Source organism: Vitis riparia, unplaced genomic scaffold, assembly GCF_004353265.1.
Source record: "Vitis riparia cultivar Riparia Gloire de Montpellier isolate 1030 unplaced genomic scaffold, EGFV_Vit.rip_1.0 scaffold712_pilon_pilon, whole genome shotgun sequence".
Taxonomy (NCBI): domain Eukaryota; kingdom Viridiplantae; phylum Streptophyta; class Magnoliopsida; order Vitales; family Vitaceae; genus Vitis; species Vitis riparia.
Genome location: NW_023269743.1, coordinates 3,265 through 29,217, shown reverse-complemented (window position 1 = coordinate 29,217; position 25,953 = coordinate 3,265). Strand labels below are relative to the sequence as shown.

Genomic DNA, 25,953 nt, shown 5'->3' with positions numbered 1-25,953 from the left:
TAAATATATTTGTTTATTTCTCTATCTAAATATAAAATAATATCATGTATTTCAATGTAATTATATTTTTCCCACATTTTTTAATTATTTTTCCCAAATAATTATTAAAAAACCCTTATTATATTGATTTTATATATCAATGTTTTTTTAGGAAAAATCCCTCTTCCATGTTGTCATTCTCTAACTATTTAACTAATTACAGATATTATCATATTTTTAATTCTTTTAATTAATTTTTATAATATTTATATAGCAAGATGTCTATGGACCCTGCATTTCTGCTCATGCGTTTTCCACTTGATGGCGAGCTCAATTTTTATTTGAAAATGATTTTATTTATTAAAAAAAATGACTTGGAGTCGTCACTTATTTTATTTTTTATTTTTAAAAGGGTAAACAAAATAAGAAATAAAACCGTAAGTGTGACTCTTTATTTTGGAAAAGATAGTCTGTGAAAAAAATCGAATCGGGCTCGGGGGTCAGGTTACTTATTGGGAAGGTATGGTAAAAACTGTAGTACCCCTCTAAGTCCTTAAAGTCAGGTCTCTACTAATAGAATGAAGGTGATGTGACAATTGATGTGGAAATCAATGAATACTCAGGGTGATCATGCACATGGGGGAATCAAAACACTCAATAAAGAACGATCGAAGTGAGAACGGGGCATACCTGGGCATCAATTGATCAATGCGCTATCAAGAAAGAGGGTTAGTACACAATTGAAAGAATAATCTCATGCATGTCATAGAGCAGAATGAATCAATCATGTGTGATAATCAAATCAATCAATCATAAAATCACTTATGTAGGGCCCCCACCAAAGCCCGTTTATTTTGCATGAATATGTCACAAATTCCATTATTTTGGAATTATTAAAAATTCATTCAAGCTTATTAAAATCAAGAGGAACAGAAGATTGTTTGAAAACCAGAGTGGAATTAAAACTATTTAAGAGAAAATTGGATTCTTGAAATTTATTTGAAAAATTGGAGTCTCGAAGATTACTTAAAAATTGGAGTTTCAAAGTTTATTTAAAGATCAGACTTTTAGAAATTAAATGTGAGAATGAGAATTTTAGAAATTAAATTTGAAAAAGATTGGAATTTTGAAAATGATTCGAGAGTTCGGGATTTAAAAAATAAAAAATAAATTGCGAAAATTGGGACCTTGGAAGTTAAATTTTGAAAGAAATCAGGATTGAAAGTTATCTGAGAAGCAGAAACTATGGAAATTGAATTATAAAAATTGAAAATCTTGGAAATCATTCGAAGGCAGGATTTTTAGAAATAATGAATAAAATAATAGTGATAATGATAATAATAAGTAACGGGATAAATACGAGAATTGAAGCATGGGAAATTGAAAATTAAGTTCGAAAATTGGAGAATTGGAATTTCAGATAACTAAATTTGGAAATCGGAATTTTGAGGAACTACTTAAAGACGAAATTTTGAATAAATGAATAAGTGAATAAATGGATGGAATAATGATGACGAAGTAATAAGGATTGGATAAATAACTGCGTAAGTTAGGGGTTTCGGAGATTGGAAATTGGACTTAGGGATTGGAAATTTGATGCACTTAGGGATGGAATTTTAAATGAATGAACAGCCGAACAAATAAATGAGTAAAATAACGAAAATAATAATGATTGGATAAATGATCATGAAGACGGGAATTTTGGAAATTGGAAGTTGAATTTAGAGATTTGGAAATTTGAAGAATTTTTAAATAAGTGGATAAGTGGATGAGTGAATAAGTAAATGAATGGAATAATAATGATGGCAAGATAATAAAGATCATGTAAATAATTGCGAAAGATGGAATTTTTAGAGATTGGAGATTAAACTTAGAGATTGAAAATTTAAGAAATTATTTAGAGATGAGATCTTTGGTATATGAATAACTGAATAAATAAATGGATGAGATAACATTAATAAGGAAATAATCATTAAACAGCGGTATATGAACGGTGGAGTTTTTTAGATTGAAAATTAAATTTGGAAGTCGGGTCCTGAAGAATTAAACTTTAATTATTGGAATAAATAAATAAATATGGAATAATAATGCTAATTAACGAAAATAATATTTAAACGAATAAAAAATGAGTAGTGGAATTTTTGAGATTGAAAATTAAATTAGGACATTGGATTTTTGAAGGATTGGACATTAAATAAATAAATAAATATGGGATAGTAATACTAATTAACGAAAATAACATTTAAACGAATAAGAAAGAATAGTGGAATTTTTAGGATTGAAAATTAAATTTGAAAGTCGGGTTTTTGAAAAATTGCTTAAGGACCTAAGTTTTGAAAATAGAATTTAGTTTGGAATGTGGAAGATTCATTGAGACCAACATAATCTAATTATATAAGAATTTTCACATAGGATGATTAAGCGCAACTAAGGAAGAGAAGATAAGATACAAATTATTTTAAGTTTTGAAAAGGATATTCAACCTTAATAATTTGTCTTTTAATTGTCTTTAAGTTGAGTTAACTAAATTAGTAAAAATAAAATAAGATAAAAATAAAAATGAATGAATAAATTAATAAATTACTAAGATTAGAGGTTTAAAAACGTATTTAGAAATGAAATAGCCAAATGGGCTATCCTAAAATAGACATGGGCCATGAGAATGATTGGCTTGAGGAGCAATGAGGCCCTTCACCAGCAACTTTGGGCTTGGGCTCCAACTTAAACCCATACCCGTCACCATGGGCAAGCCCAAGGCTCCATCACCCTCACAGCCCACCTAAACTCACCCACGATCTCTTCATTCAAATTCGCCGGAAACGGCAATGGAACTTTGACGACTTGGCCACCGGCGCGGCAGACGTAGGCGTGGATGGACTTCTTGATGGCACCGCTTCTATGGTGACTTTGACTAAGAACAGGTCGTTAGCCAACAGTAGCTCTCTAAAACCACCGAACTGCAGCAGCCCCCGGAACACCGTCGACTTTTTGTTGTTTTTATCATCATGGCCGCCGCCGCCACCTGCATCGTCATCTCCGCCATGAACTTTATGTTGCCACAACTATGCCTTCCAAACACGAAGTCTTTAACACGACGGAAGAACCCAAGCTTAGCCCTTAGACAACTTGTGAAGACCTCCTTACTTTTCAAGCTACTGGCAGTGATCTTTGGACATCCAACCATTTGATTAATGATATTGCTGCTCTTACCATCGACACCCACGTCCTTATTCTCAACCGATTTCATAAGCATGAGTCAAGAACACACACCAACGCGGCATCATTTCCAAAGATGTTCTCATAAATTTTGAATGAAAGAAAGCGCCTCCAAGGAATAGCTGAAGAGAGCCTCCTGAGAGAGAATTCAATAGGAATAGAGGTGGGGGATGAGAGGAATAGGTACCCTTGCCGACGCCGAGCAGCTTAGAAAGACCTGCTAGGCATTCTCGTTCTTGGGATCGCGGCGGAGACGGAGATAGCTGGGGAAGAGAAGTGATGGTGTAAGGTCCAGTAAAGGTGGTAGCATACATGGATTAAGAAAATGGGTATGAATGAGAGAGAGGTTTAGAGAGAGAAGTGGGCGTAGGTGTGTAGTTAAATGGAGAGTGAGGGGTGAGTGGTTTGGTAGCGAAACTGAGGTGCGGCAGGTATGAAAGATGATGGACGCTAGTGGTTTTGGATAGGATTACGGGTAGTGTAAGAAATAGGTGAGAGAAGTTTTGATGGGTGTGAAGGGAATGCATATGAAGATAAGAGGCATGGTGGTGACACAGGTGATATAGGGTACGTGTGCATGGGACCTTATGGAAGGTGGGTATGGAGGTAGGAATCATGGGTTTGCATGGGCATGGCGGCGAGGGTTGATAAATTGATGGATTTCATGCACAGGCAATGTGGAAGGGTTTAGGAATTCATGCACACGAAAATGATGAAAACGAGTTGATGAGTGAGGTGGGGGATGGGAACGTGCATGAGACCTTATGGAAGGTGGGTGTGGAGGTGGGCAGTGGGTACGTGGTGAGTATGAAAGCATGAGTTGAAGACGTGGAGAGTTAGAGAGAGAAGTGGGTGTGGGGACCGGTTGGTGGAATGGGTATGGCACTTTTCAGAAGCTTTCTCAAGACATCTTCTTGGTGCAAAAAGGGGAGCTCCGTGAATGGTACTCAAAGATTCAATGCATGAGGCAGTGCTTTATTACCACCTGAATTGAAACCGATTGAATTTCTTGCTCATGTTATACTGTTTTCCAAAAGAATGAGATACTCTTTGAGCACGGAGAGGCGCTAAAACTCTTTGAAAATAAATTTTCCATTAACAAAGGCTATTAAGAATAAAAGGACTTCAAGACCTCATTGGGACTTTCCTCAGAGAAAAGGGATGTGACAATTTCATTGAGCGCCTTGACCCAGATGTCTAGTATGAAGTGCGGCACCCAACATTTCAAAAAAACTTGACAGACAAATATGAGAAGAAAATAGAGCATGTGCATATATATATATATATATAAAAGAAAACTGCTAAGTCTCACCCCGTTCCACAGATGTCAATGGGAGGGGTTTAGGTGGAACCAAAAGAAAACACGGGCATGATCTCCAAGAATCAGGTGCTATGATGAATCCAAACTCAGAGCATTCCAAAACAAAAAACAAAATGCACAAGTGGTCTTCAAATGTCAAAGGAATCCACACGTGATTAGAAACAGGGGAGAGCAGTTCAAAACGGGGGAAACAAAACAGACTAAGACCATGCCTGGACCAAGAGAATCAGGTTGAACGGATCTTCTGATTCCTTTCTGCTTGCTCCCACCCTCTACTTCTTGTCCTCACCAGCAAGCCTCCCCCCAGATATCTAACTCCCCTTTCGTTCAAGCCTTGCTCTGTCACTTTATATCCAACCCCCTGTTTCTATCTTCCGCGGCAAGCCATTACCAGCTCTCCTATTCCCCGATCAGCCAGCATGTCCTCCTCAACTACTGCCATGGCCAGCCATACCTCTTTGCCACACGTCCCATGCGGCTACTTTCATGCATAGGGAGGTCCCCCCCTCCCTCTCCCCCACTTAAAAAAAAAATGGATAAACTCCACTCTCCCGGGTGGTTATGAAGTGCCATTTATTTCAAATTATAGCAACAATAATGATAAAATAATGATAACAAACCATTACATTTGGTTTGAAAAGAGGGGGTCTACAATGCCATATTAATTCTTTATAGAAAATTTGCATGAATTTAAATCATTACCCAAGAGGTCAATAAACGTCGGTAGTCCGTAGCCTTTCATTCATAGGATAAGAGAAGATATTTTTAAAATTCAACTCATTTTTATTTACAATGACACACGTGCATATTTATTTATTTCTATATATATATTATGTCCTTTTATGTAATTATATTTATTTCTCTTTATTTTTTAGTAAAAAAAATAAAAATTTATTTTAAACTATTTATACTTTGAGAGTTTTTTTTAAATAAAAATAATTACTATCATTTTATTTCTTTTTATATTCTCATTTCCATCATTGTGTAACCTTAAAATAAAAATAAATAATAATTTCAATCTTATGTTTTTAACTACATCCAAAAACACAGAAATTCATATTTAAAAAAAAATAGAAATGGATAGAAAATATTCGCTTTTTCTATTTTCCTTTCAATTGTAATCTAACCTTGAAATAAAAATAAATATTATTTCGAACCTTACTATACATTCAAATACACAAATTGAGACCATCAAATTCATTTTTATTTTTTAAAAATAAAAATAAAATATTTATTTTCACTACTCATTTCTGTATACCAAATATGGTTACGTAAAAATGATATGAAATTAATAATAAATTAAATTTGAAAGTCTCTTCATGTAAAGTCTAGTTAATAAAAGAGATGGTGTAATCCATATTAAAAAGGTGGGGAGGTAAGTGGCTTCCAGTGACTTTCCTAAACAATTTTAATCTTGGTAGGTAGATATATAGGAAGAAAAGATGTTGAAATTTATGGGGGAAAATAGGAAAAAAGTGTGATTATTCTCTCTCCTAATCTTTTAAACATTCAACAATAGTGGGTTATATAGAGAGATGAAGTTGAAATGAAAGAAGCCTTGGGATGGTATGTGTCAGCAACATGAAATTTTCATATATTTATGTATTTTAGAGGGTTCTTGTTTTGTTATTTTTTATATGCTACTGCAAAAGCCATTATAAACTATAGAGAATTATGTTTTAAGGTCAAAATGGGCTTCATAATTGGCCCAAGATGCTCATATACCTTATATTTGATCCCAAGACCTAAGAGTGAAAATTAAATTGAAGGATATTATCTTTTAAAATTTCCTAAAATGCCCTCAAAAGAAAAAATTAATCGATTTCCCTACTTTTCTCTCATTCTCCTTTTCCCTTTCTCTCTCTTCATTCACCTCACATTTCTCTCACATATTAATTGGTGGGACCATGTACATTGACTCCTAGTTAGGACGGTAACACTATTTCCACCAATTATTTTTCTCCCAAAAATCATGTACAACAAATTAAATATTGGAAATCAATTGTTAAATTGTCAAAAGTTTTTTTTTTAAGTAAATAGTTTTAAACACCTCATAATTTTTTTTACTTATAAAATATATAATAAATATTTTTTAAACACCCTAGAAAACATTTTTTTCCTAAATACAAAATTGTATCCATGTTGTACAATATTTCTCATAGACATTAAACAATTTTTAAATACCTCATAAAATATTATTATTATTATTTTTATCTAACTTACAAATTATATATATATATAACCTATGTTTTATATAAATATCTTTAATGTTATAGACAATTATTTGAATATTTTTTTTCTATTTTATGGATATTATATGAACATTGTCTTAATTGATTATTTTGTAACATGATCATCTTTTAATGAATGGTGATAATTAATTTTTAATTGAATAATGTATTATAATTTAATAATTTAAAAAATATTAAATACCCTTCTAAATCTAAAATTGATGTGGAATGTTCCCCATCCTTAGCAAAGGGAAATGAGTGAGCAAGTTTTTAAAAATTAGTTGAATTCCTCTAAGGAAGGTAGCCTTCTACGTCCTTATATAGTTAATACATTTACCTTGTACACTTAGTGTAAATGCCTTGTTGTAGACCCCTCTTGTGGGCCAAGGGATATTTCTTACCACCCTGGGAGAGCTTGGTCTTTTAGTGAGAAGGGGTAGGACAACAAAACACCATCTCTGTAGGGTGGGGTGGGGGATGACCTCCACTAGTGTTCAGAGCTGCATGGGACGTGTGGTAAAAGACACTACCACCTTGCCATGGTGGTGGTTAGGGATGGAGACTTTTTTGCTGAACGAGGAGCAATAGAGTAGCTGGGGAAAGGGTGAAAACAGGGAGAAAAAGACAGGGGGCAGCTTGAGAGAGGAGGTGGGAGCACAAGAATGAGTGAAAGGGACAAAGAAGAAGGGACTGATGGATCAAAGCGAGGTTTTAGAGAGAGGAAGAGGTTGGAGAGTAAAGAAGGGAAAGTGAGATTCATTAGCCAACATCTCCTGGGAGGTAAGTTCTTCGCTGTAAAATATCTGCTACTTTCTACATTTCTTTCATTTGCTGTTGTTGAGACTTGTTGGATGCTTTGGTAGCCATCAAAGGCCTATATTGCTTGTCATTGGTTTTTTTAGGTATGGATATTAGGTCATGCATTTTGAGTCTTTTTCTGATTTTTGGTTTGCTTGGGATAGGTTATAGTGTGTTCGTATTTCATTTTCGTTTGGTTTTGTTGAGATTGGTTTGAACTCTATTTTTTTTATATTTTAAACTTCATGATAATATTTGGAGACCCTTCCCACCCATCCTTAATATAAGTTTGTTGCCTCTCTGTTTATGGAACATGGTTTGGTGATTACTCTGCATTTCTCGTCTTTCTCCTTGTTCATGTTTACTCTGTTCTTTTTTTTTGTTTTTTTTGTTTCAACTCTAGTATGGTCTTCTCTATGTCCTGCGTCTTTGGTACTACACACCATGTATGCAAATTTCTCATGCTCAGCTAGAATCATAAAGGCAAGCAAGATGCCACAACACCATTGCTTGCTCTAGTGACCATTTTTGTATCCCTAAGGAGAAGGGTTTTTCAGCTTTGCTATTGGTTTTCTTATGGGTATAATCTCTGAGTTTTGATTGTTGTTGTTTCATTGTTCATGGAGATATTGGGTTTTTTATTCTACCCAAAGGTGGTGACAGTCATCCCAGGGTATTAATGTTATTTCATGTTTGTTGATGGTTCATGCATCTATGCTACTGAAGCTGAATGGGGATGATCATCAAAATGGAATATAGCTCCGGAAACTGAATGAGAAACTTCTTCCTAGGAGATGAATATGAGGGTGTGTGAACTGATGAATGCATTTCAGAATGTAATCCATGTCTTTAGTGAAGAGAAGAAGAAGGTTAGCCCACTCCACTAGTAGAGTATTGTCTGTCCTACATGAAGATAAGTTAGGTGTCTTGGGTTATTTTGGTTGCTCTACAACTAATGATTGTCTACACGCGGGTTTCTTTCTTCAAATCCTATGCATGGCTGGAATTACAAGCCAATGGAATTGAAAGCATTACCTTTAAGTTAGTTTACTATTTGCGAGATTGTATAGGTGACCTAGACCCACCTGGGTACACTATCATTTCTAATGTGGAATAGCTTGTTATAGAAGCCAATAGGTTGTGAAACTTTGACGTCATTTCTCAAGCACAACAAGTCATTTGCTCTACCTTCCATGACAACAAGCTACGTATGGAAAATCATGGTTTGGCACTATGTGAAAGTGCGATGCTACGTGATTTCGACACGGGAATAGACTGACATTATCAAGAGAAAAGCTTGAGTTGAGAGCACCTAAGACCCATGCTGATCATCTATTTAAACAGTTGGAAGTCTTTTTCGCAAGCTAATAATCATCCTCTGTATTGTTCCTTTGGAAGACTCATTTAAAGAAGAAGCTATCTCCATATTTCAAGGAAGATGATGATCTTTGTTAGGACCAGGGCTCTGAAGGTTATAATCCATGTTCCAAGTCCTCGAAAGTATGTGATGGTTTTGAAGCAAATCTGGAAGTTGTTGTCGTGTTCATTCCAAATTTCATTTCTACTAAACTTGCATACCGTTCCATTAGGGAGTGATGCATCACTTCCTCCAAATTTATTTTTAGTTTTAAATTCCCGGAGTCAAGACGAGTAGAAATAGCATGTGGCCAATTCCTTTCAAATCTTCCAGCTTGTTGTTAAGTTTTCTCTGTATTCAAGTCACCACCCATTTCCCATTTGCTACACCACTCATCTCCTGTACCACACTCACCCACTTAGCTCATCTCTTTTTCCTTGCTAAACTACCATCTCCCTAACAAGTCCACTAAATTCATCACATACTCACCAGTTATCAAACATCCCATGACATATGGATAGCTTACTCATTCTCATTGAACACATAGTAACAGAACCTTTCTCTAAATATCCTCCATTTGGGTGCTTTTCCGTTCATAACATGCGTTGAATTGTTGCTGCTAGCGATACTAAGAATGTTGAAGGGAAGCGAAAACTGGTTTGGTCCCTCTTCCACTGTTATGAATTATCATTAAGGACATTGAGGTTGTGGAGTATAGTTCCTTCTTCGCCGAAGACTACTATGACCCATCATTGGCATCACTTTGTGACTCGGTCGAGCCTATCGAGTGGTCTTTCTACAGGGTTCTGTTTGCAGAGTTTATTGCCACACTGCTATTCCTTTACGTTAAGGTGCCAACATTCATCAACTACAAGAGCCAGATTGTCGGAAATGAAATAAACTACCGGCATAAGCGGCCGCATTTCAGTAGCTTCTCTTTCACTTCGAAAACGGAAATTGGTGAATTACAAGTCACTCATGACCATATAAAAGGGCCTTAAAATGACAAAGTCGAATTGGAGCCATCCCGTTCACCTATAGCATATGAGTTCCACCACCATGAAAAATGCCACTTGGTACATCTCCAATGAACAATAAAGTCAAGCCCTTCATTCTAACTAAGTTACGTGGGTACCCAAAATCGAAGTCATTGCTTTGCAACGATGGAGTTGATATGCAATCTCAGTTGGAAGTCCGAAAGATGTTCAGGAAGTTCGAGACCAACTCATCTTCCAATCAGATTCCACAAAGAGCATTGACTGGCAGCAAATTGGCATAACTCATTGGGAACCACCTCTTGAACTTGCGCACAGATGGAAAAACATACGTCCAAATGTGCTGAAATCTTTGCACATATATGAATATCATGTTGGAATTAGTGGATCAGAGCAAGAAGGATCCTCTCTCAGTGAATCTATTGATAAGAATACCAGTGTCGAGAAACAGTTGAGAAAAGAAAACTTGGTGAGATTTCCAAGGCAACTATGGAGTTCAATGGGTACAGATTTCCACTAAATCAATCAAATACTGTTATGTGTGGTTGTCAATTAAAGATGACAGAATGGGTAATTGGCATAGTAATGCATGCCACCTACCTCTCCATCAAGGCCTACCCATGCATCGCCACCCTTCAGTGTACCACCCTGAAGTACACGTGTCTATCATCATGTTAATTCTTCAATTTAATTTTCGAAACTTCAATTTTCAAATAATTTTCAAAACTCCAATTTTCAAATCTTAAAATTTCAAATACTCTTCAAAAATCCAATTTTCAAAACTCCAATTTTCAAATACTTTTCAAAACTTCAATTCTCAAATAATTTTTAAAATTTTAATTCTCAAATAATTTTCAAAACTCTAATTTTCAAATTTCAAAATTTCAAATAATTTTAATTGCATCCTGATTTTCAAATAATTGTATGTCCTTCATTTTTTTCTTCCTTCATTAGGGTTTAGAGTCACTAAAAATATCGTTTTTAAATAAACTTGCTACATTTCCTTTCAGGTAAGCATTTTCACAAATTTTCTTTGATTTTAAAATAATTTTCCATTTTCCTTGATTTTTAATAAGAATGAAGGCAATTCTCATAACTCCAAAACAATGGAATTTATGAGATTAATTTATGCATAATCAATTGGGTTTTGGTAGGGACTCTACATGTGAGTTTTCTCCTCTAATTGTCAATTGCTTGTTTAATGAATATTGTATGATCTTTTTCTTGCTCTTTGATGTGCATGTGATAATTTTATACTTGAGCTAATCCTATTTCATGATACCACACTATGACTTGCTGCTAATGTACGATCTCACTCTCACTTTGCTTATTCTCATGCATGATTCGTTTTATTATTTGATCATTTCATTGGTATCTATTGATTTCCTTATCAATTGCCACCTTGCCTCACTTTATTTAGTAGAGACCCATTTTTAGGGAGGGTATTATTTTACCGTACCTTCCCAATAGGCAACCTGACCCCCAGATTTGACTTTGGTTTTTCACAGACCCGTTTTTTCTTCAGGAGTCACACTTAGGGTTTTTTTTATATTTTGTTTTCCTTATAAAAATAAAACAAAAATAATGGCGACTTCAAGTTTGTTTCAAAAATCAAATTTTCACCCAAAAAAAAAGAAAAAAAACACTATCAAGTGGGAACGTATGGAGCAAAATACGGGGTCCACAAAATGACGACTCCAAGTCTTTTTGAAAAAATAAAAATTTCACCAAATAATAGACCTATAATGCAATGTGTGCATATGAGTGGGTTAACCATATTTCCATTATCATGACTCAAGGAAAAGGGAAAAATTTGAACTCAATTTATGTTCCTATTCATCATTGGTGGGGTAGGTAATTGAATGAACATGCATGAGGTAAAAAAAAGGCATGAGATGGGTGTGCCATCAAGTAATGTGTTTGTGGAATGTTCTCTATCCTTGGCAAAGGGAAATGAGCGAGTGAATTTTTAAAAATCATTTGAATTCCTTCAAGGAAGGTAGCCTTGTACACCATTGTACAATTAGTACATTTACCTCGTACACTTAGTATAAATATCTTGTACATCTTTACAAATTCCATAGACTTATAATGCAATGTGTGCATATGGATGAGTTAACCATATCTCTATTGTCGTGGCTTAAGGAAAAAGGAAAAAAATTGAACCCAATTTATATTCCTATTCATCATTAGTGGGATAGGTAATTGAATGAATATGTACAATGTAAAAAAAAAAAATGCATAGGATGAGTGTGTCATCAAACAATGTCATCAAGAAATTTTAATATTTACTATTGATATTGCAATATTATATTTTATTTTATTTTTATCAATAATATCTCATATTTAAATTAGAAAAGTAATTTATTTTAATAGATCAAAATGTGCAAAATTAATCTATTACTTAGTTAATTGTGGATATATTAGAATTTTATATTACACAAAAAAAGAACTAATAGAGAAAATAAAATTAAAAATAGTAATAAATATATATAATTTAGTTATTTAATTATTTTTTCATGTAAAAGATAGTAAAACAAAAAAAACACACAATTGACTAATTCCTTTCTTTAATTGTGAGCATATTATATTTTTTATTTTATTATTAAAATAACTAATTGAAAATTTTAAAAAGAATAATCAATAAATTTATTTATTTATTTTTACTATTTTCATATAAAAAATAGTAAATAAGGTTTTCAATTTTTATTTTTAAAAATAGTTTTCATTTTTAATTAAATATATTTTCAAAAAGAGACAATTTAATCTTATAAAAGAAAAGAAAATATGATTATTTTAAATAGTGTTTTAATCATTAAATTATTTACTTTTAAAATGTAAAAGATACTTTTTATTCATTTAAATGAACATATTCTTTAAAAATGTATTTTTCAAAACAATTTTTGAATCATTAATGTAGTTTTTGTACATTTATAATTTAAAAATAGAATATAATATTGATTTTCAATTATTTATAAAAGAATTTAAAAAACAATAAAAAATAAAAAAATGGTTAAATAAGGGAGAATGGTGGAATAAAAATAAAAATGATGGTCCCATAAATAGTAAATACCACGCGAGCTAATACAATTTATTATATAATAAGTCAAAAACATATTTTTGTTCATTACTATTTCACAACTTTGCCATAGGAGGAACACCTTTGCCAATTATCATTCCTAACCAGCCCTAAAGCACAATTTTCCCTAAACTATAGATACCAGACATGTCTAGAACACTGTGGACTTCTCCATGTATTTCCCATATTTCCCATATTCAATTAACAAAAAAAATGAAGCAAACTGATGTTGAACGTTTGAGGTTTTTGAGGCATGTAAAAGGGGAAAAGGAAAAGGTGATTCTGTTCCTTGAAAATAAAAAATTTCTAATTTGTTTAACTAAAACAGCAATCCTATCTTTCATATTTTCAATTCTTGGGAAGTGCTTCCTGAGGGAAGGTTTTGCAAACTTGAAACTGAGTGTTTGGGGTTTTTCAATTTGTGGGGCACTAATGCAAGAAAGAGATGACTAAAGGGAAAGGGGAAGAATTTGTGTTATTTTCATTTTTGATTTCAAGTGCATTTGGTAGTGATTTTAGGAAGTGTTTCTAAAATCACTGTGAAACGCACTCTTCATTTTCTTGTTTTGTTTGTTGAGTAAAACCCATTTTACTTTCTTATTATCCTCCCAAAGCCAAAGCATAATAACCATAGCTTTTAGTCATCGGGCTGCCGAGATACAACATCATTATCCTGTACAATTGCAGAGTCTTATCTTTGGATGATAATTATGCCTATCTCTGGTGTGTACGTGAGGGTGACCCAAATCCTTTGGGTTTGGAAGAAAATTTTCAAAACTTAATTAAGTGTTTTCTCTTTAAATTCTACATAAAATTTTTATGAATAACATGTTCATCTCTGTAGTGCTCTCACTTGCATAAGAATTAATTCTTATTTGATCAGTGACATGTTAGATATTTGTTTTTTTTTTCTTTCTCTCTCTGTTGTTATGTTTAAACTTTTAAACTACAACATCAAGAGTAAGATGTGAAAAATATAAGGTTGTGTGCACGCATAGTTGTCCTGCTCAATTGCAGGGATTTGGAGGATGAAAAATGTCATGCTTGGCTCTTTCGGCCCAATTGATAGGTAGAAAGCCATATTCACATTGATTTAGTGGCTATTGCAAGAACCATGACACAATTTTAGGCATTCAATCATTAAATATAGAAGCTGATTCTACGTCACATGGCTAACACAAAAACCCTTGAACTCTGTTGTCCAATGCCACCCGACTAGTGATTTAGATGATAGGATGACAGAGTTGGCATCCTCGTCAGCAACTTTGCGACCATGGCTTCGTGTTCTTTGCTTGGAGACTTTCTTCTGAGGGGCATGGTTAAGAAGAATTTTGCTTGTTTTATTAGATAATAAATTTTAAATGATATTCATGTCAAGTTGCTTGAAAGTAGAGCCATGAACACTCAAATTCTTATGGGGTTGAGGAAAATCCATCTTCATCCAAATCGGCAATGTTGGGGGATTGGGAAAATTTGAGGACATATGAGTTAGCCATGTCTCTCAGTCCAAGAAAAGTCATACTGACCCTCTGGTTTAAGCATCTTGATGATGTTTATTATGCATACACAGGCATTAGTGTAACTACTCATGTCAATGATTATTCTATTGATAAACCTTATTTGGGCTACAAATCAAATGTTATTTACCCAATTGCTACGTGTTCACAAGGTGTGCATCTTCGGGTCCTATTTCAAAACCACCCTCTATAGTACTAAAATTTGGGCATACAATTGAAAGACATATGATGGATAAAGCACCTTCACATGGAGTTAAGTGCTATTTTACATGTTTATATGTTTTATTATGTTCAATTCCTTTAAGCTAAATTAAAATCAGATTCATCATAACTTGATTTATTGGTAATTGAAGTATATATTGTTTGCTTATTCTTCTTTATCTATGGTGATTTCTTAAGATGAGTGATAGCATGGTTTTGGCTCCTTTTAAAATCAATTATGATAAATCACACTAAAATTTTATATTATGGCAAATAATATTAGGTGCTTATTTTTTATTTTTGTTTTTAAATTTAGGTTTTCTTGTCACAAGTACATCAATGACATGAGTGGAGTCGGTAAAAAAAGGTATGGGAAAAAAGGTGTAGTCATATGTTATATATATATGTTTGTTTGTTGATACATAACATTTTAAGAAAGTTTGTGATTGGTAAAAGAAAGAAAAATGCTTAAAGATTGTTTAATTGTTAAAAGTTCTATTTCTATTCAGTTTTTGTGATGTCATCAACTTTTGATACCCTTATATAATATAAAATTGAATTTTCTATGAACATACATTAGAGACTTCCTCAAGCTTTGGACAACCAGTATCCCCATCCTACTACCACCCTACAGAAGGGAAATTCATCTCAAGAAGTCATTAATTTGTAATGAAGATACATGTGATGATCATCAAATTAGGAGTTTAGGTTACCTCTTTTATAGGTTGAAACCACACTCTCCTTCTTGATGTTTCCATTCCAATTGCAGTAAGAGTGGGCTTCCTCTTCAAGCTGTTATAGAAAAACATGGTAGCCCACTGTAAGGAAGAGACTGAAGGGCACCAGGATGGTGTTCATGTCAACAACCCCTCTCATATCTCGATCAATAGAATAGGCATGCATGCAAGAGGAGATCTTCCCCAAGGAATTAAGCCTGTTAATTTCTGAAGGTCGTCTCCAGCTGAATTCCTTTAATTGGAAGCCATGATAGTGGAGTCCTAGGTCATGAGGAAAGGGGAAGGGAAATCATGCATTGTTGTGTGGTGGAAAGTAGGGAATGGGCATTAGGGTGATATGGTGTTTGATTAATGTGAAAATGGTTGTGAGTGGGGTTTCCACCAAGGCTTTTAATTAAGTTCTGCCATCCTTGTTAAATCAATGCTAGTTTTTGCGTTTAAATTAAGATCAGGGTTTAGTTACATTAATTAATTAAGGTCTTACCATTGGAGAATAGAGGCTAACACTAGAGATAGAAAGGGTTCTTAGTTGTTGGGCTCCAGTTTTTGAAATTAATGTGCTTACATTTGAAAATGTTGAGGTAGAAGAGTGAACCAAGAGATGATGTAAACTGCATAAAGTAAACCATAAACTAGACAAAGAGAATGAAAGAATGTAAATTGTAGCGGAGCTACTTTGGCACAAAGCTTTAAATTCTATTATTGCCAGTAGACAAAATAAAATAAACCATATTCAGTTTAAGATTTCTGAAGTCAAGGTTACATCATCCTGGAATAAACTAAAACAAGGTTGAATCATCTGGGAATAAATGAAAGTTGAGAAGGATGCAATATATGACATTTGAGTTGGCTGGGATATCAAGAAGAGTTAAAAACATCCCACACTAGAGAAACCTGAAGCATTATTGATGAACCTAAAAACACCAATATCAATGTTGGGAAGCATAAAGAAAGAATAAATAATCCTTTTTATAATCACCTTGTCTAAGAAGAATTGGAAGTAAATTGGTGAAAGAAGGCTCCCAAGTACAGGAATACTACTAGTAAGGATCAAATTAATGTGAGAAAAAGGATATGGTTATTCACAAAAATCGTCCCAGTACAAGTGTTGAACATTGGAAATTGTAAACCAGTATCTTACTCTGATTGGTCACCATAAAACTGTAAAAGAATCCATATGGAGTCACATATATTAAGCAATTGAATATAGAAGAGGGCAGGAATTCAATTAAGACTATTCTCTTTTCCTTCTTCTAACCATCATTTTGTTGTTGCTTTACTGAAAGAAATAGCTATGGTTCAAAACAAGTTGCAAAGGTAATTGATATTTATAATAACATCTAATCTGAAAAAACCTTGTCAAAGCAAAAAATTAAATAAATAATATGCAAACACATAATACATACACACATTTTAGTGATCTCACCTAGATATATCAAAGAGTTGATTCAATAGAGTTAGAAACAACTCTTAGATTGTAAATTTGGAGCTATTGAAACAGATATTCCATTTTTGAAGCATATATACTATACTGAATCTTTAATGTGCAAATGACCTAACCAAAATTTATGCTAAAAATGTTTTTTTAAGCAATTGCACCTCTGGAATTTTATACAACCATAAATCAAGCACGTAAAGAAGAAAACAAAAAGTGTAAATATATTTTGTAATGACGCATGTACCTGAAGAACTTCTTTTTCTCATGATGCCTTCATAACCTAAATTTCTCATATTCTTGCTTGATCTTATGTTGCAATTGATCCTAGATAAAATAGCATTGATGGTTAGTGCATATTGATTTTCATTTTGCAAGTAGACAAGACAAAATAGAACCTTTTGGGATTTTTTTGCTTTGAATCTCATCTTGTAACCATTTTGCAGTCTCATCGCTTTTTTTTCTTTTGTCTCAGGAGTTGAGATTGGGCTTCTTGTTTCTTTTCTACTCTGAAACCTACAATGTGGAATATAATATTGTAAGACATGAAAGTACCATCATTCAGAAGTGGAAGAAATACTTCCAAAGTCATGCCTTAATGCCTCAATCTTTTTCTAACAATTGACAAAAAAGATAGGAAGCAATATTTAAGTAATGACCTTAGCTTACAGAATAATTATGATGAACAAAGCAATTACCTGCAAAGCTTTCTTCTCTAGTACCAATTGCAGAAGTTTCTTTTCATAATGTTGTTTAAAAACTAATGTATCAACACTTGTAAATCGCTTCATTTCAGCCTTAAATAATAAAATAAGTTCGAAATGAACAAAGGAACCCAAACAAAAGAGAATGAAAAAACAAGCAACACCTATATAACTGGAAATCATAAATGGATACTAGAAATCATATACATAGCATTTCCTTGAATATTAGGTGCCTCTTAATAAGCCAATAAATACTAAATTGGAAAATTAATAAGCCAAGACCAAAATTGTCATAAGTGATGTTGGATAATAAAGTTGCATCATAAATACAAGAATGTCAAGGACTGATTTTATATCCTACACCCCCTAACCACCCTCACAAACAGGCCCCACTTAAAACTAGAAAACTCTTAGTTTTTACCTAGAAGCATGTTAAAGCCATGATCCATACTTGAGCGCTCATGGGAGAGTGTTACCATGGACTTCATTATTAGATTGCCTAAGTCCAAAGGCTACAATTTGTTCACCGTGATGGACAAATTCTTTTTAAGCTTTGACCTAATGGACAATCAAAAGGCAAATGCCTTGTAGTTATGCTTGAGGTATTTTGTGAGGGCCAACCAAAGCTAAATTGCTAGATATAGCCTAACTCTCCTACAACCTACAAAGAAGTGAAGCTACTAATAAGAGCCCCTTCGAGTTAGCCATGGGATAATAGCCATTGGCAACTCACACCTTGGTGATAAGCTACCCAAGAAGGAATCCAATTACTTTCAAATGTGCTAAGGGACAACAAGAGCAAGTTGATATAGCTCGCTCATGTTGAGACAAGGCCACTATCAGAATGAAGAAGTGGGTTGACAAGAGAAGGAGACATGATGAGCATCACCAATTGTTCTTCTTACTTCCATTTGGCCAAGGGTCATATTCATCAATTGTCTATGAACTATGCTTTAACCCTGATCCATTATTTTCTTGTATCTCAATTCAAAATTTTGGATTGGGGTCCAATTCCTGTTTGGAGTTGAAAGTGGAGATCGAGATCGAGGTTTGTAGTGTGAGTTGGAGTTAGTTCAACCACTCATTACATTAAAGCTTTTTATTAGCAATACGTATTGCATAATAATGGAGAGCCGATGTTTGCTTGATGAGAAAATGTAGAAAAAAGTAAAAGAAATGATTTTTTGAACCTTAATGTTTATTATTTGGAATAAGGAATTAAAAATTGGAATACATTTAGCTAAATTGTATTTTTCATTTTACAAAAATAAAAACAATTAAAAAGGATTCAAAACCCTATTTTCTTTTATCATTACTAAGTTTTTTTGTCTATAAAAAAAAAAATCATACTCAAAGCAAATGAAAAGTTAATGTCATGTTTATGTACTGTTAGATAGGTTTTTTTTTTAAAAAAAAACTTATTCTTCATGAAAATAAAAGGGAAAATTACCCTCTAGGATGGGCTGGGGTAAAAAATTATCGAGAAGGGTGGGTGAATGTGATAATTCTTTAGAGGGCCTAACATTTTTATTAGACCAATTTACCCTGAATTAAATTCTAAAATTACAATTTTTTAAAAAAAAACAATTGAAAAAAAGGGAGAAGACTATCGTTCCAATACTCTCCCTCTAAAAGCTTCCTTTTCGCATCCTTCTTGTCAAGGCTTCCTTTTCGCATTGTTGGGGTGTTTTCATGGTGGTATTGTATTGTGTGGCATATTGAATCTCGTGTAGTCGTCTACAGTTCCATTGTTCCAATGGTGTCTCCATGGAAGACTTCCATTCTACATCATTGTTGGCGTGTCTTCATTTTGAACATTGTGTCTTCGACGACGTCTTCAATCGCTTTTTTTTTTTCATCGTATGTGAAATAGTTGATTTTTTTTTCATTTAAATATGAGAAATCTTAGATTTTAGTTTCTAGGGTTCATTTAATTTTTTTCATCGTATGATTTTAGTTTCTAGGGTTTATATGGGGTACCTATTCACTGAACAACTGGATTATTGCGGTGTTATGTCCTTCGATTTGCAAGGCAAATGGAAAGATAGAGTATGAATAAAGTTTGATTGCATTATTTGAATTGGTTATTTGGGGAAAACCAATCTGACTCTTATTGAAGTTGTTGTAGTTATTTTCGTTATTTGTTGTAGGTGGTCATTGAAAAAGTTAGACATGAGGGAATTTCACTATTATTTATTTCAACCAGTAGTTTCGTGTTTGGTTATTGTATACGAGGAGATGCAAAATTTTTTGTCACAGTACTAGGAACACTATACTCTAGCATTTCTCATTTTCTTCTTATTTATTTATTTAATTTTTACTGTTTGCTTTGTTTTGAGGAGCGAATTATTTTTGGTAGAGGTATAAAAACTGGTATAATTTAAAAGTGGAGTTATGACTACGTATTGTTTTAGGTTTAAATTGAACTCTTTGCTATATTTTTTTAACCTTTGGTAGCCTCAATTGTTGCAATTGTCATATTCTGATATATTTCTCATTGCATTGTTCTAGTTGTTAGCCTTCAATTAAAGGATAGATTAAAGAAAGATCAAATAGGGTTGTCGGTGGAAGTGAATCCACATGATGACAAAGCCTTAAATTTGGGGTGAAGGTTTTGAGACTGGTCAATAATATGTGAATAGTTTTTAGCAGTATGGAACAGTGGATAAATAATGATGAATGGGCAATTTTGTCCTTCCATAAAATTCATGAACTCAAACATGGTCATATGAACATTTTATTAAGTAGGACCAACTTCTTGCATATCTTCCTAAGGAATCAATGACTTCTATTGAGAGTTTTTAGCTTATTGATGTCTTTAACCCGTAGTGTCACCATGTGTATAAGCACTGTAACTATACTAACAACTAACATCTTCTATACCTTGCAAGTGGTATGCTGAGTAGGGCCTAAGTCTGTTGGATCCTAGTAACCAATAATTTTAACTTTTCATGTAGCATTGTTTTTTTTTTTGCCTTGATTAGAGCAAAAGGGAAAAGAACAATTCAACTAAATAATTGGGATTAAGGCTTTGTTGTTCTTTCTTGTTTGTTGTTTCTAAACCTGGAAGGAATAGTAATTGAATTATTATTCTAATGTCTTCTATTGGAAAGATGCCTCTAGATTGTTCACTTTTGGGTTTATCTAAGGTTTATTTACTGTTTCTCTTTCGAAAATATTTTTTAAATGACAACTAAAATCTTATTTATTGTCCCATATGTATGCATCTTAATATCTCATCTTGAAAGCATGCTTTTGATATACTTCCATCTATTAGGGCTTTGATGTTGTGATCGTTCCATTGTTTCCATGCTTGAAAAATTTAAAACAAAATAAATTTAAATATGAAGTCCATAATTCATTGAAACAAAATGATGCAAATTTATGTAACTGTGGTAATAATACAAAAAAAAAAAAAAAAACACTTACAAATCCCAAAACAAAAAGCTCAAGGACTGCTCATCATGATAAAAACTATTATTCCTTCTCCCACTTATGATCTCTAATAATAACACTCCAAAGCTAAATACATCTGATTTTTCTGACAATCGTCCTCCATTGCATACTTGGAGACATATAGCCACTGCATTTGGTCTTCATATATCATGACAATCCTAGAAAAATCATCGTGGGGTTTGTCTTTATTTGCTACCCATATGACAATGAATAAAGAAGTGGTGTTGTACTAGATTCCAACATAACGATTAATTGAACCATCAGGGCTAAAGAAACTCAGTCTAAAGATACTTCTACTAGAGACTATACTTTGGGGATTTTTTTCCCTCATATCCACTGAGTCATCGTGCACTCTTTTTTCCAAAGCCATTGCACTCCTTTTCTAGTTAAAAGGAATCATCTATACTTTCTAGTGGTTCCAAGTTCCACCAACATTACCTTATTACTTTCAAAGCTTACATGGTAGTCATTTTCTTCGCTAGCCCCACCAATGCGTAGGTGTCCATAAAACAGGGTTTGCATTCAGTCTGGGAGCTGTCAGAAACCACATTGGATGGCCAGGGGACATATAGCATATGAAAAAATTAAACATAAAGAAATTAAATTATGTTATAATATATTGTAATATTAGTGTATTTGTATTGTAAATATAATACATTTATGTTGTACCTATATTTCATTACAAAAGTAATAGTTCTAAAAATGTTTATTCATACACTATTGGTATTAACGCATCGTATCAATATATTAACATCATTCATCTAGTGTACTGAAATTATTTAATATATAATTTTTGTATATAAAACAAAAACTATAAGTCTTGTGAATTCAAATTAGTATGAATAAACATTTGCATGATATTCCTTCTGTACTAATAATGATGTGTTAATACCAATAGGGTATTAATATACATTTTTAAAAGGGAAAATTACCCTTTAAATTCCATAACTTACTTGCCTTTTAATTCCAAACATTCCTTATCCTCCCAATTGGGGAATTAGAAAATATAGCTGATTACCCACAAGTAATAATGTTTTATCTATCTAGTTCAAGATGCTCTAGTGCGTTAAATTAAAAGCATACAAAAAATCATTTGTATACATATGAATTGGACTTGTGAACTCTTTATCATTACATTGAGTTTCATTGTCCAAAAATTAAACCCATTAAAGCTGAAAGTATTGAACACTCTTTTATAAACACCATTGTATGATTATCTTTTGTATAATTACACCTATAGGAAACCTAAATCCCAATTAGTCCAATATTTTTAGATGAGTCCAAGCACCATAAGTGGTTCTCTTTGTATGTATCATTTATGCTTTTGCTTTCGTATATGAGTATCGATGTGCAATTCTCCTAGGATACTTGCTTCTTGGTTTTATTTGATTTATTTTTTATTTTCAACTTTCTTAATAGATAGATCATTGAAAAAGAAAGTTTATTGAAAGTGCATTTTTATAAAACATTGCGGTATAAGAAAGGACATGTAGGGATGAAAAAATTAACTTAATTCTAATAGGGATCAATAACAGTAGTTATACCAAAATAAATAAGGGTACAACACAAATGCATTACATTTACAATACAATTATAGTAAAAGTACAACACATTACAACAATAATTGATTTGTTGTATTTTTAAAATTTTAGAATGAGGCCAAATCAAAATCTAGCTTAATTTAAATTTCATAACTAGTTTTTATAAATTATATACGATTTAAAAGGTTAGCCATGATGAACATTAACAATGTGTACATATTGGATTACCATCAAATAACCTAAATTTGTTATCCACTAATACAATGACTCAGTGTGTTTACAACAGCATGTATGCAACTATATTTGGGATCACTAATAGTAGTTATACCAAAATAAATAAGGGTACAATACAAATGTCCTACATTTACAATACAATTGCACTAGAAGTACAACATAGTACAACATTACTTGATTCATTGTACATTTAAATTTTTTTAATTATGACAATTGATTATTTGTTATAAATTCTATAGTGAAACGTGGAGCATAATGCATGGATCAAAGGCAAAAAACAATACGATACCACCAGGTTTGAACATTCTTTTAATTAGTATTATGTTATTTTGACTATATTAATGTTTGACATTGTTGTTTAATTTTACTGTATTATTTTTTATTTTATAATATCATTTATTTACTTATACAAGAAGTCAAAATAAATAGTCGCTATTCCACCAAAAAACTTAGACATCTACTTGATGATCTAAGTGATGAAAAGAAGACTATAATTCAAGATATTGGCTTTGGTGGATTACTTCAGCTCTTCTCCGCAGAGCTAAGGCATAACTTATGTAGATGGATGATAAATCACTTCAATATAGCTCACTGTAGGTTAGACATAGGACAAGAAAGACAATTTCCAATTACTTGTTTTGATGTAGGTGAAATTCTAGGAATTTCATATATTGGTAGGAGGCTCTTACTTTCACCTACCAATAGGAATAATAGGATGGAAAACCTATCAGTCCTTAGAGATAGGCTGATCTCAATGGAAGACATGAACGACTTCAAAAAATTGTTTATCTTCTTCTTATGTGCTACATTACTTGCTCCAATATCGAAGTTAGATGGTAGTCATGAGTTGTGGTGTACTTTGCTTGTTAAAGACTTTGACATCAATGTTAATTGAGGCCAATTTGTACTTGACACATTGGTTGCTTGAATTAGACATTTTCGATTGGGTAAAGGCTCATAGTTTATAGGTTGCCTTTTTTTTTTTTTTTTTTTTTTTTTCAGGTAGATACCTTTTTTTTATTAAATGCTAAAGGTTTCCATATCATTTTCTATGTTTTAACAAGTCTTTTCTAAATAACATATTGATGTATGGAATATTTGTGTATTAGCTTTTTTATGTAAATAAATTCTACATTCCAACTATGTTGGTGCCACGTACCATCCCAATATGTGCAGCATGGAGTGATGACCTGATAAAGAAAAGGGTGCATGCAGAGTTGCAGGATTATGGTGACTTTGGACTATCTGATGTAAGGGACAAAATTTTCTTTCTACATTTTATTTTATTTTCATATTTAAAAAATAATTTTTTAAAAAATATATTCTTTTTATTATTGTAGGTTCAGGAAGATAAAAGGGGGGAAGATGCGCATGAAGACCCTACTAATCCAGTAGATAAAGTTGAAGAAGAGACTAGTGATGTGAGAACCTTCTACATCTATTCTTTTATTTAAAGAGTAAACCAAACATGTTATTCATAATAATACACATCTTTTATACTTTGTATCCTTTTGTAGGAAATTATAGCAGAGTATAATGCAGCGGAGAGACAAATTCACCAATTGCTTCGAACAATGAGAGGAACAATTGATAAACTAGCAAAGCAGCATAATACAAATAAAACCCCATCACCTTCTCATCAAAGAGGAAGTCATAACCAACCTGATATCAATGAATCTTTCCCATCACCACCACATGGTAGTAAGGTTTTTATAGCACTAGTCGTTATAATTTTTTATTACTTTTAATTTAATTGAAAATGTTCTATAATTTTTTTTGGAAAAACAAATTTTGGTTGTTATGCATTCTGAAATTTGCCTATGGATCACCACTGAATGATTGTTCTACTCATGGTGAAGATAATGCAGGCCCATCGACCTCACAGCCAGTAGTGCAGCATAGTAGTATACTTTCTGCATCTTTATTTTTTAATAGTAATTTTTAATATCAAAATATTAATGAGTACATAATAATGGCTAGTCTTTCATGAGCGTGTTATTTTTGTTAATGAATTTTTTTTTCTCTTGTTTTCTATACATATAGTTGAGGATGAATTTCAGACGAATGCTATTATTCCTTACCAGACTAGACATCCTCCATTACGTTCATATTGACTACGTTAATGTGCTGCTGCCCTACAATTACCATACGTGGTACAACCATCAATCAAATTTTCAGTGTCTTCATCTGTAACAAAGCAAGTTTTGGCATATGCATTGGACGATACACGTGATAAAAGGTAAGGTTTAACTTGATTTAGTATAAACAAGTACAATTAAGACAACCATTTGAAATAATTAGTTTTAATTCGTAACATCATAATTATTTCTGTGTAGCCAAATATTATGTTCCATGTATGATTTCTTCTTGACAAGGTTCGACTTCAAATGCTTGAGACTCGACAAATTGGTTGACAATAAGGTATTCATATTTAGTTATGTGAAGTTAGGATAAAATTACTCTAAAACTATATTCCTAATTTTCATTAATTTACATGAAGGTTGTAACCATGCATTGTCAAATTTTGAATGGTACGGATAAAGAAAATAGGAATCATTTCTTATCTCCAAACTTTGCGGTAAGATATGTTGTAAGAATTATAGATTGGTTTTCTTGTTTTGAGTAGATTGTTTTAATCTAATGTATGCTTTGTATTTTTTTATTACAATCTGATGTGGAAAAAAAAAGGGTACATTATCTCCAAAATACATGTGTGACAATTTATGGAAATATTTTAAAAATACTCGGTTGTACACATATGAACAAGTTTTATTTAGTTTAATAAAAGTCATCTGTAATTGGATATTTTTAAGTATTATGCAGAAAATGCATGAAAATAACTAATTTGATAAAATCATTGTTTTTTTTCCTTTTAGCTGTTCATACCAATATGCAGGAGAAATTATTGGTATTTAAAATTCTCCTTCACATGACGATAACAATATGCACGATTTTTTACTCCAAAAAGTTGAGAAACACTACAAAGGATTGCTTGATGCCTATATGATATTATGACTACCTCTTTATCTTGAAGTATGCCCTTCAATTTCTGCAAAAATCATAACCGATCCTCATGGTTTTTTGAACTTACAACACCAAATGCAATTGGGAGCATACCATCATCGGCATCATAAGTTGTTGTAGAGAATAAG

At 32.7% G+C, this 25,953-nt stretch overlaps 1 protein-coding gene across 1 annotated transcript; it reads left to right on the top strand.

The window, feature by feature from the left end:
* The first annotated feature begins 17,148 nt into the window (after positions 1–17,148).
* LOC117910323 lies at positions 17,149–25,469 on the top strand. Its single transcript, XM_034824411.1, has 8 exons — positions 17,149–17,404; positions 23,041–23,096; positions 23,978–24,051; positions 24,142–24,222; positions 24,319–24,507; positions 24,845–25,040; positions 25,138–25,222; positions 25,302–25,469. The coding sequence occupies exons 1-6, from the start codon at positions 17,388–17,390 to the stop codon at positions 24,992–24,994; spliced, it is 567 nt and encodes a 188-aa protein (XP_034680302.1). The 5' UTR covers positions 17,149–17,387; the 3' UTR covers positions 24,995–25,040; positions 25,138–25,222; positions 25,302–25,469.
* The last annotated feature ends 484 nt before the right edge of the window (positions 25,470–25,953 follow it).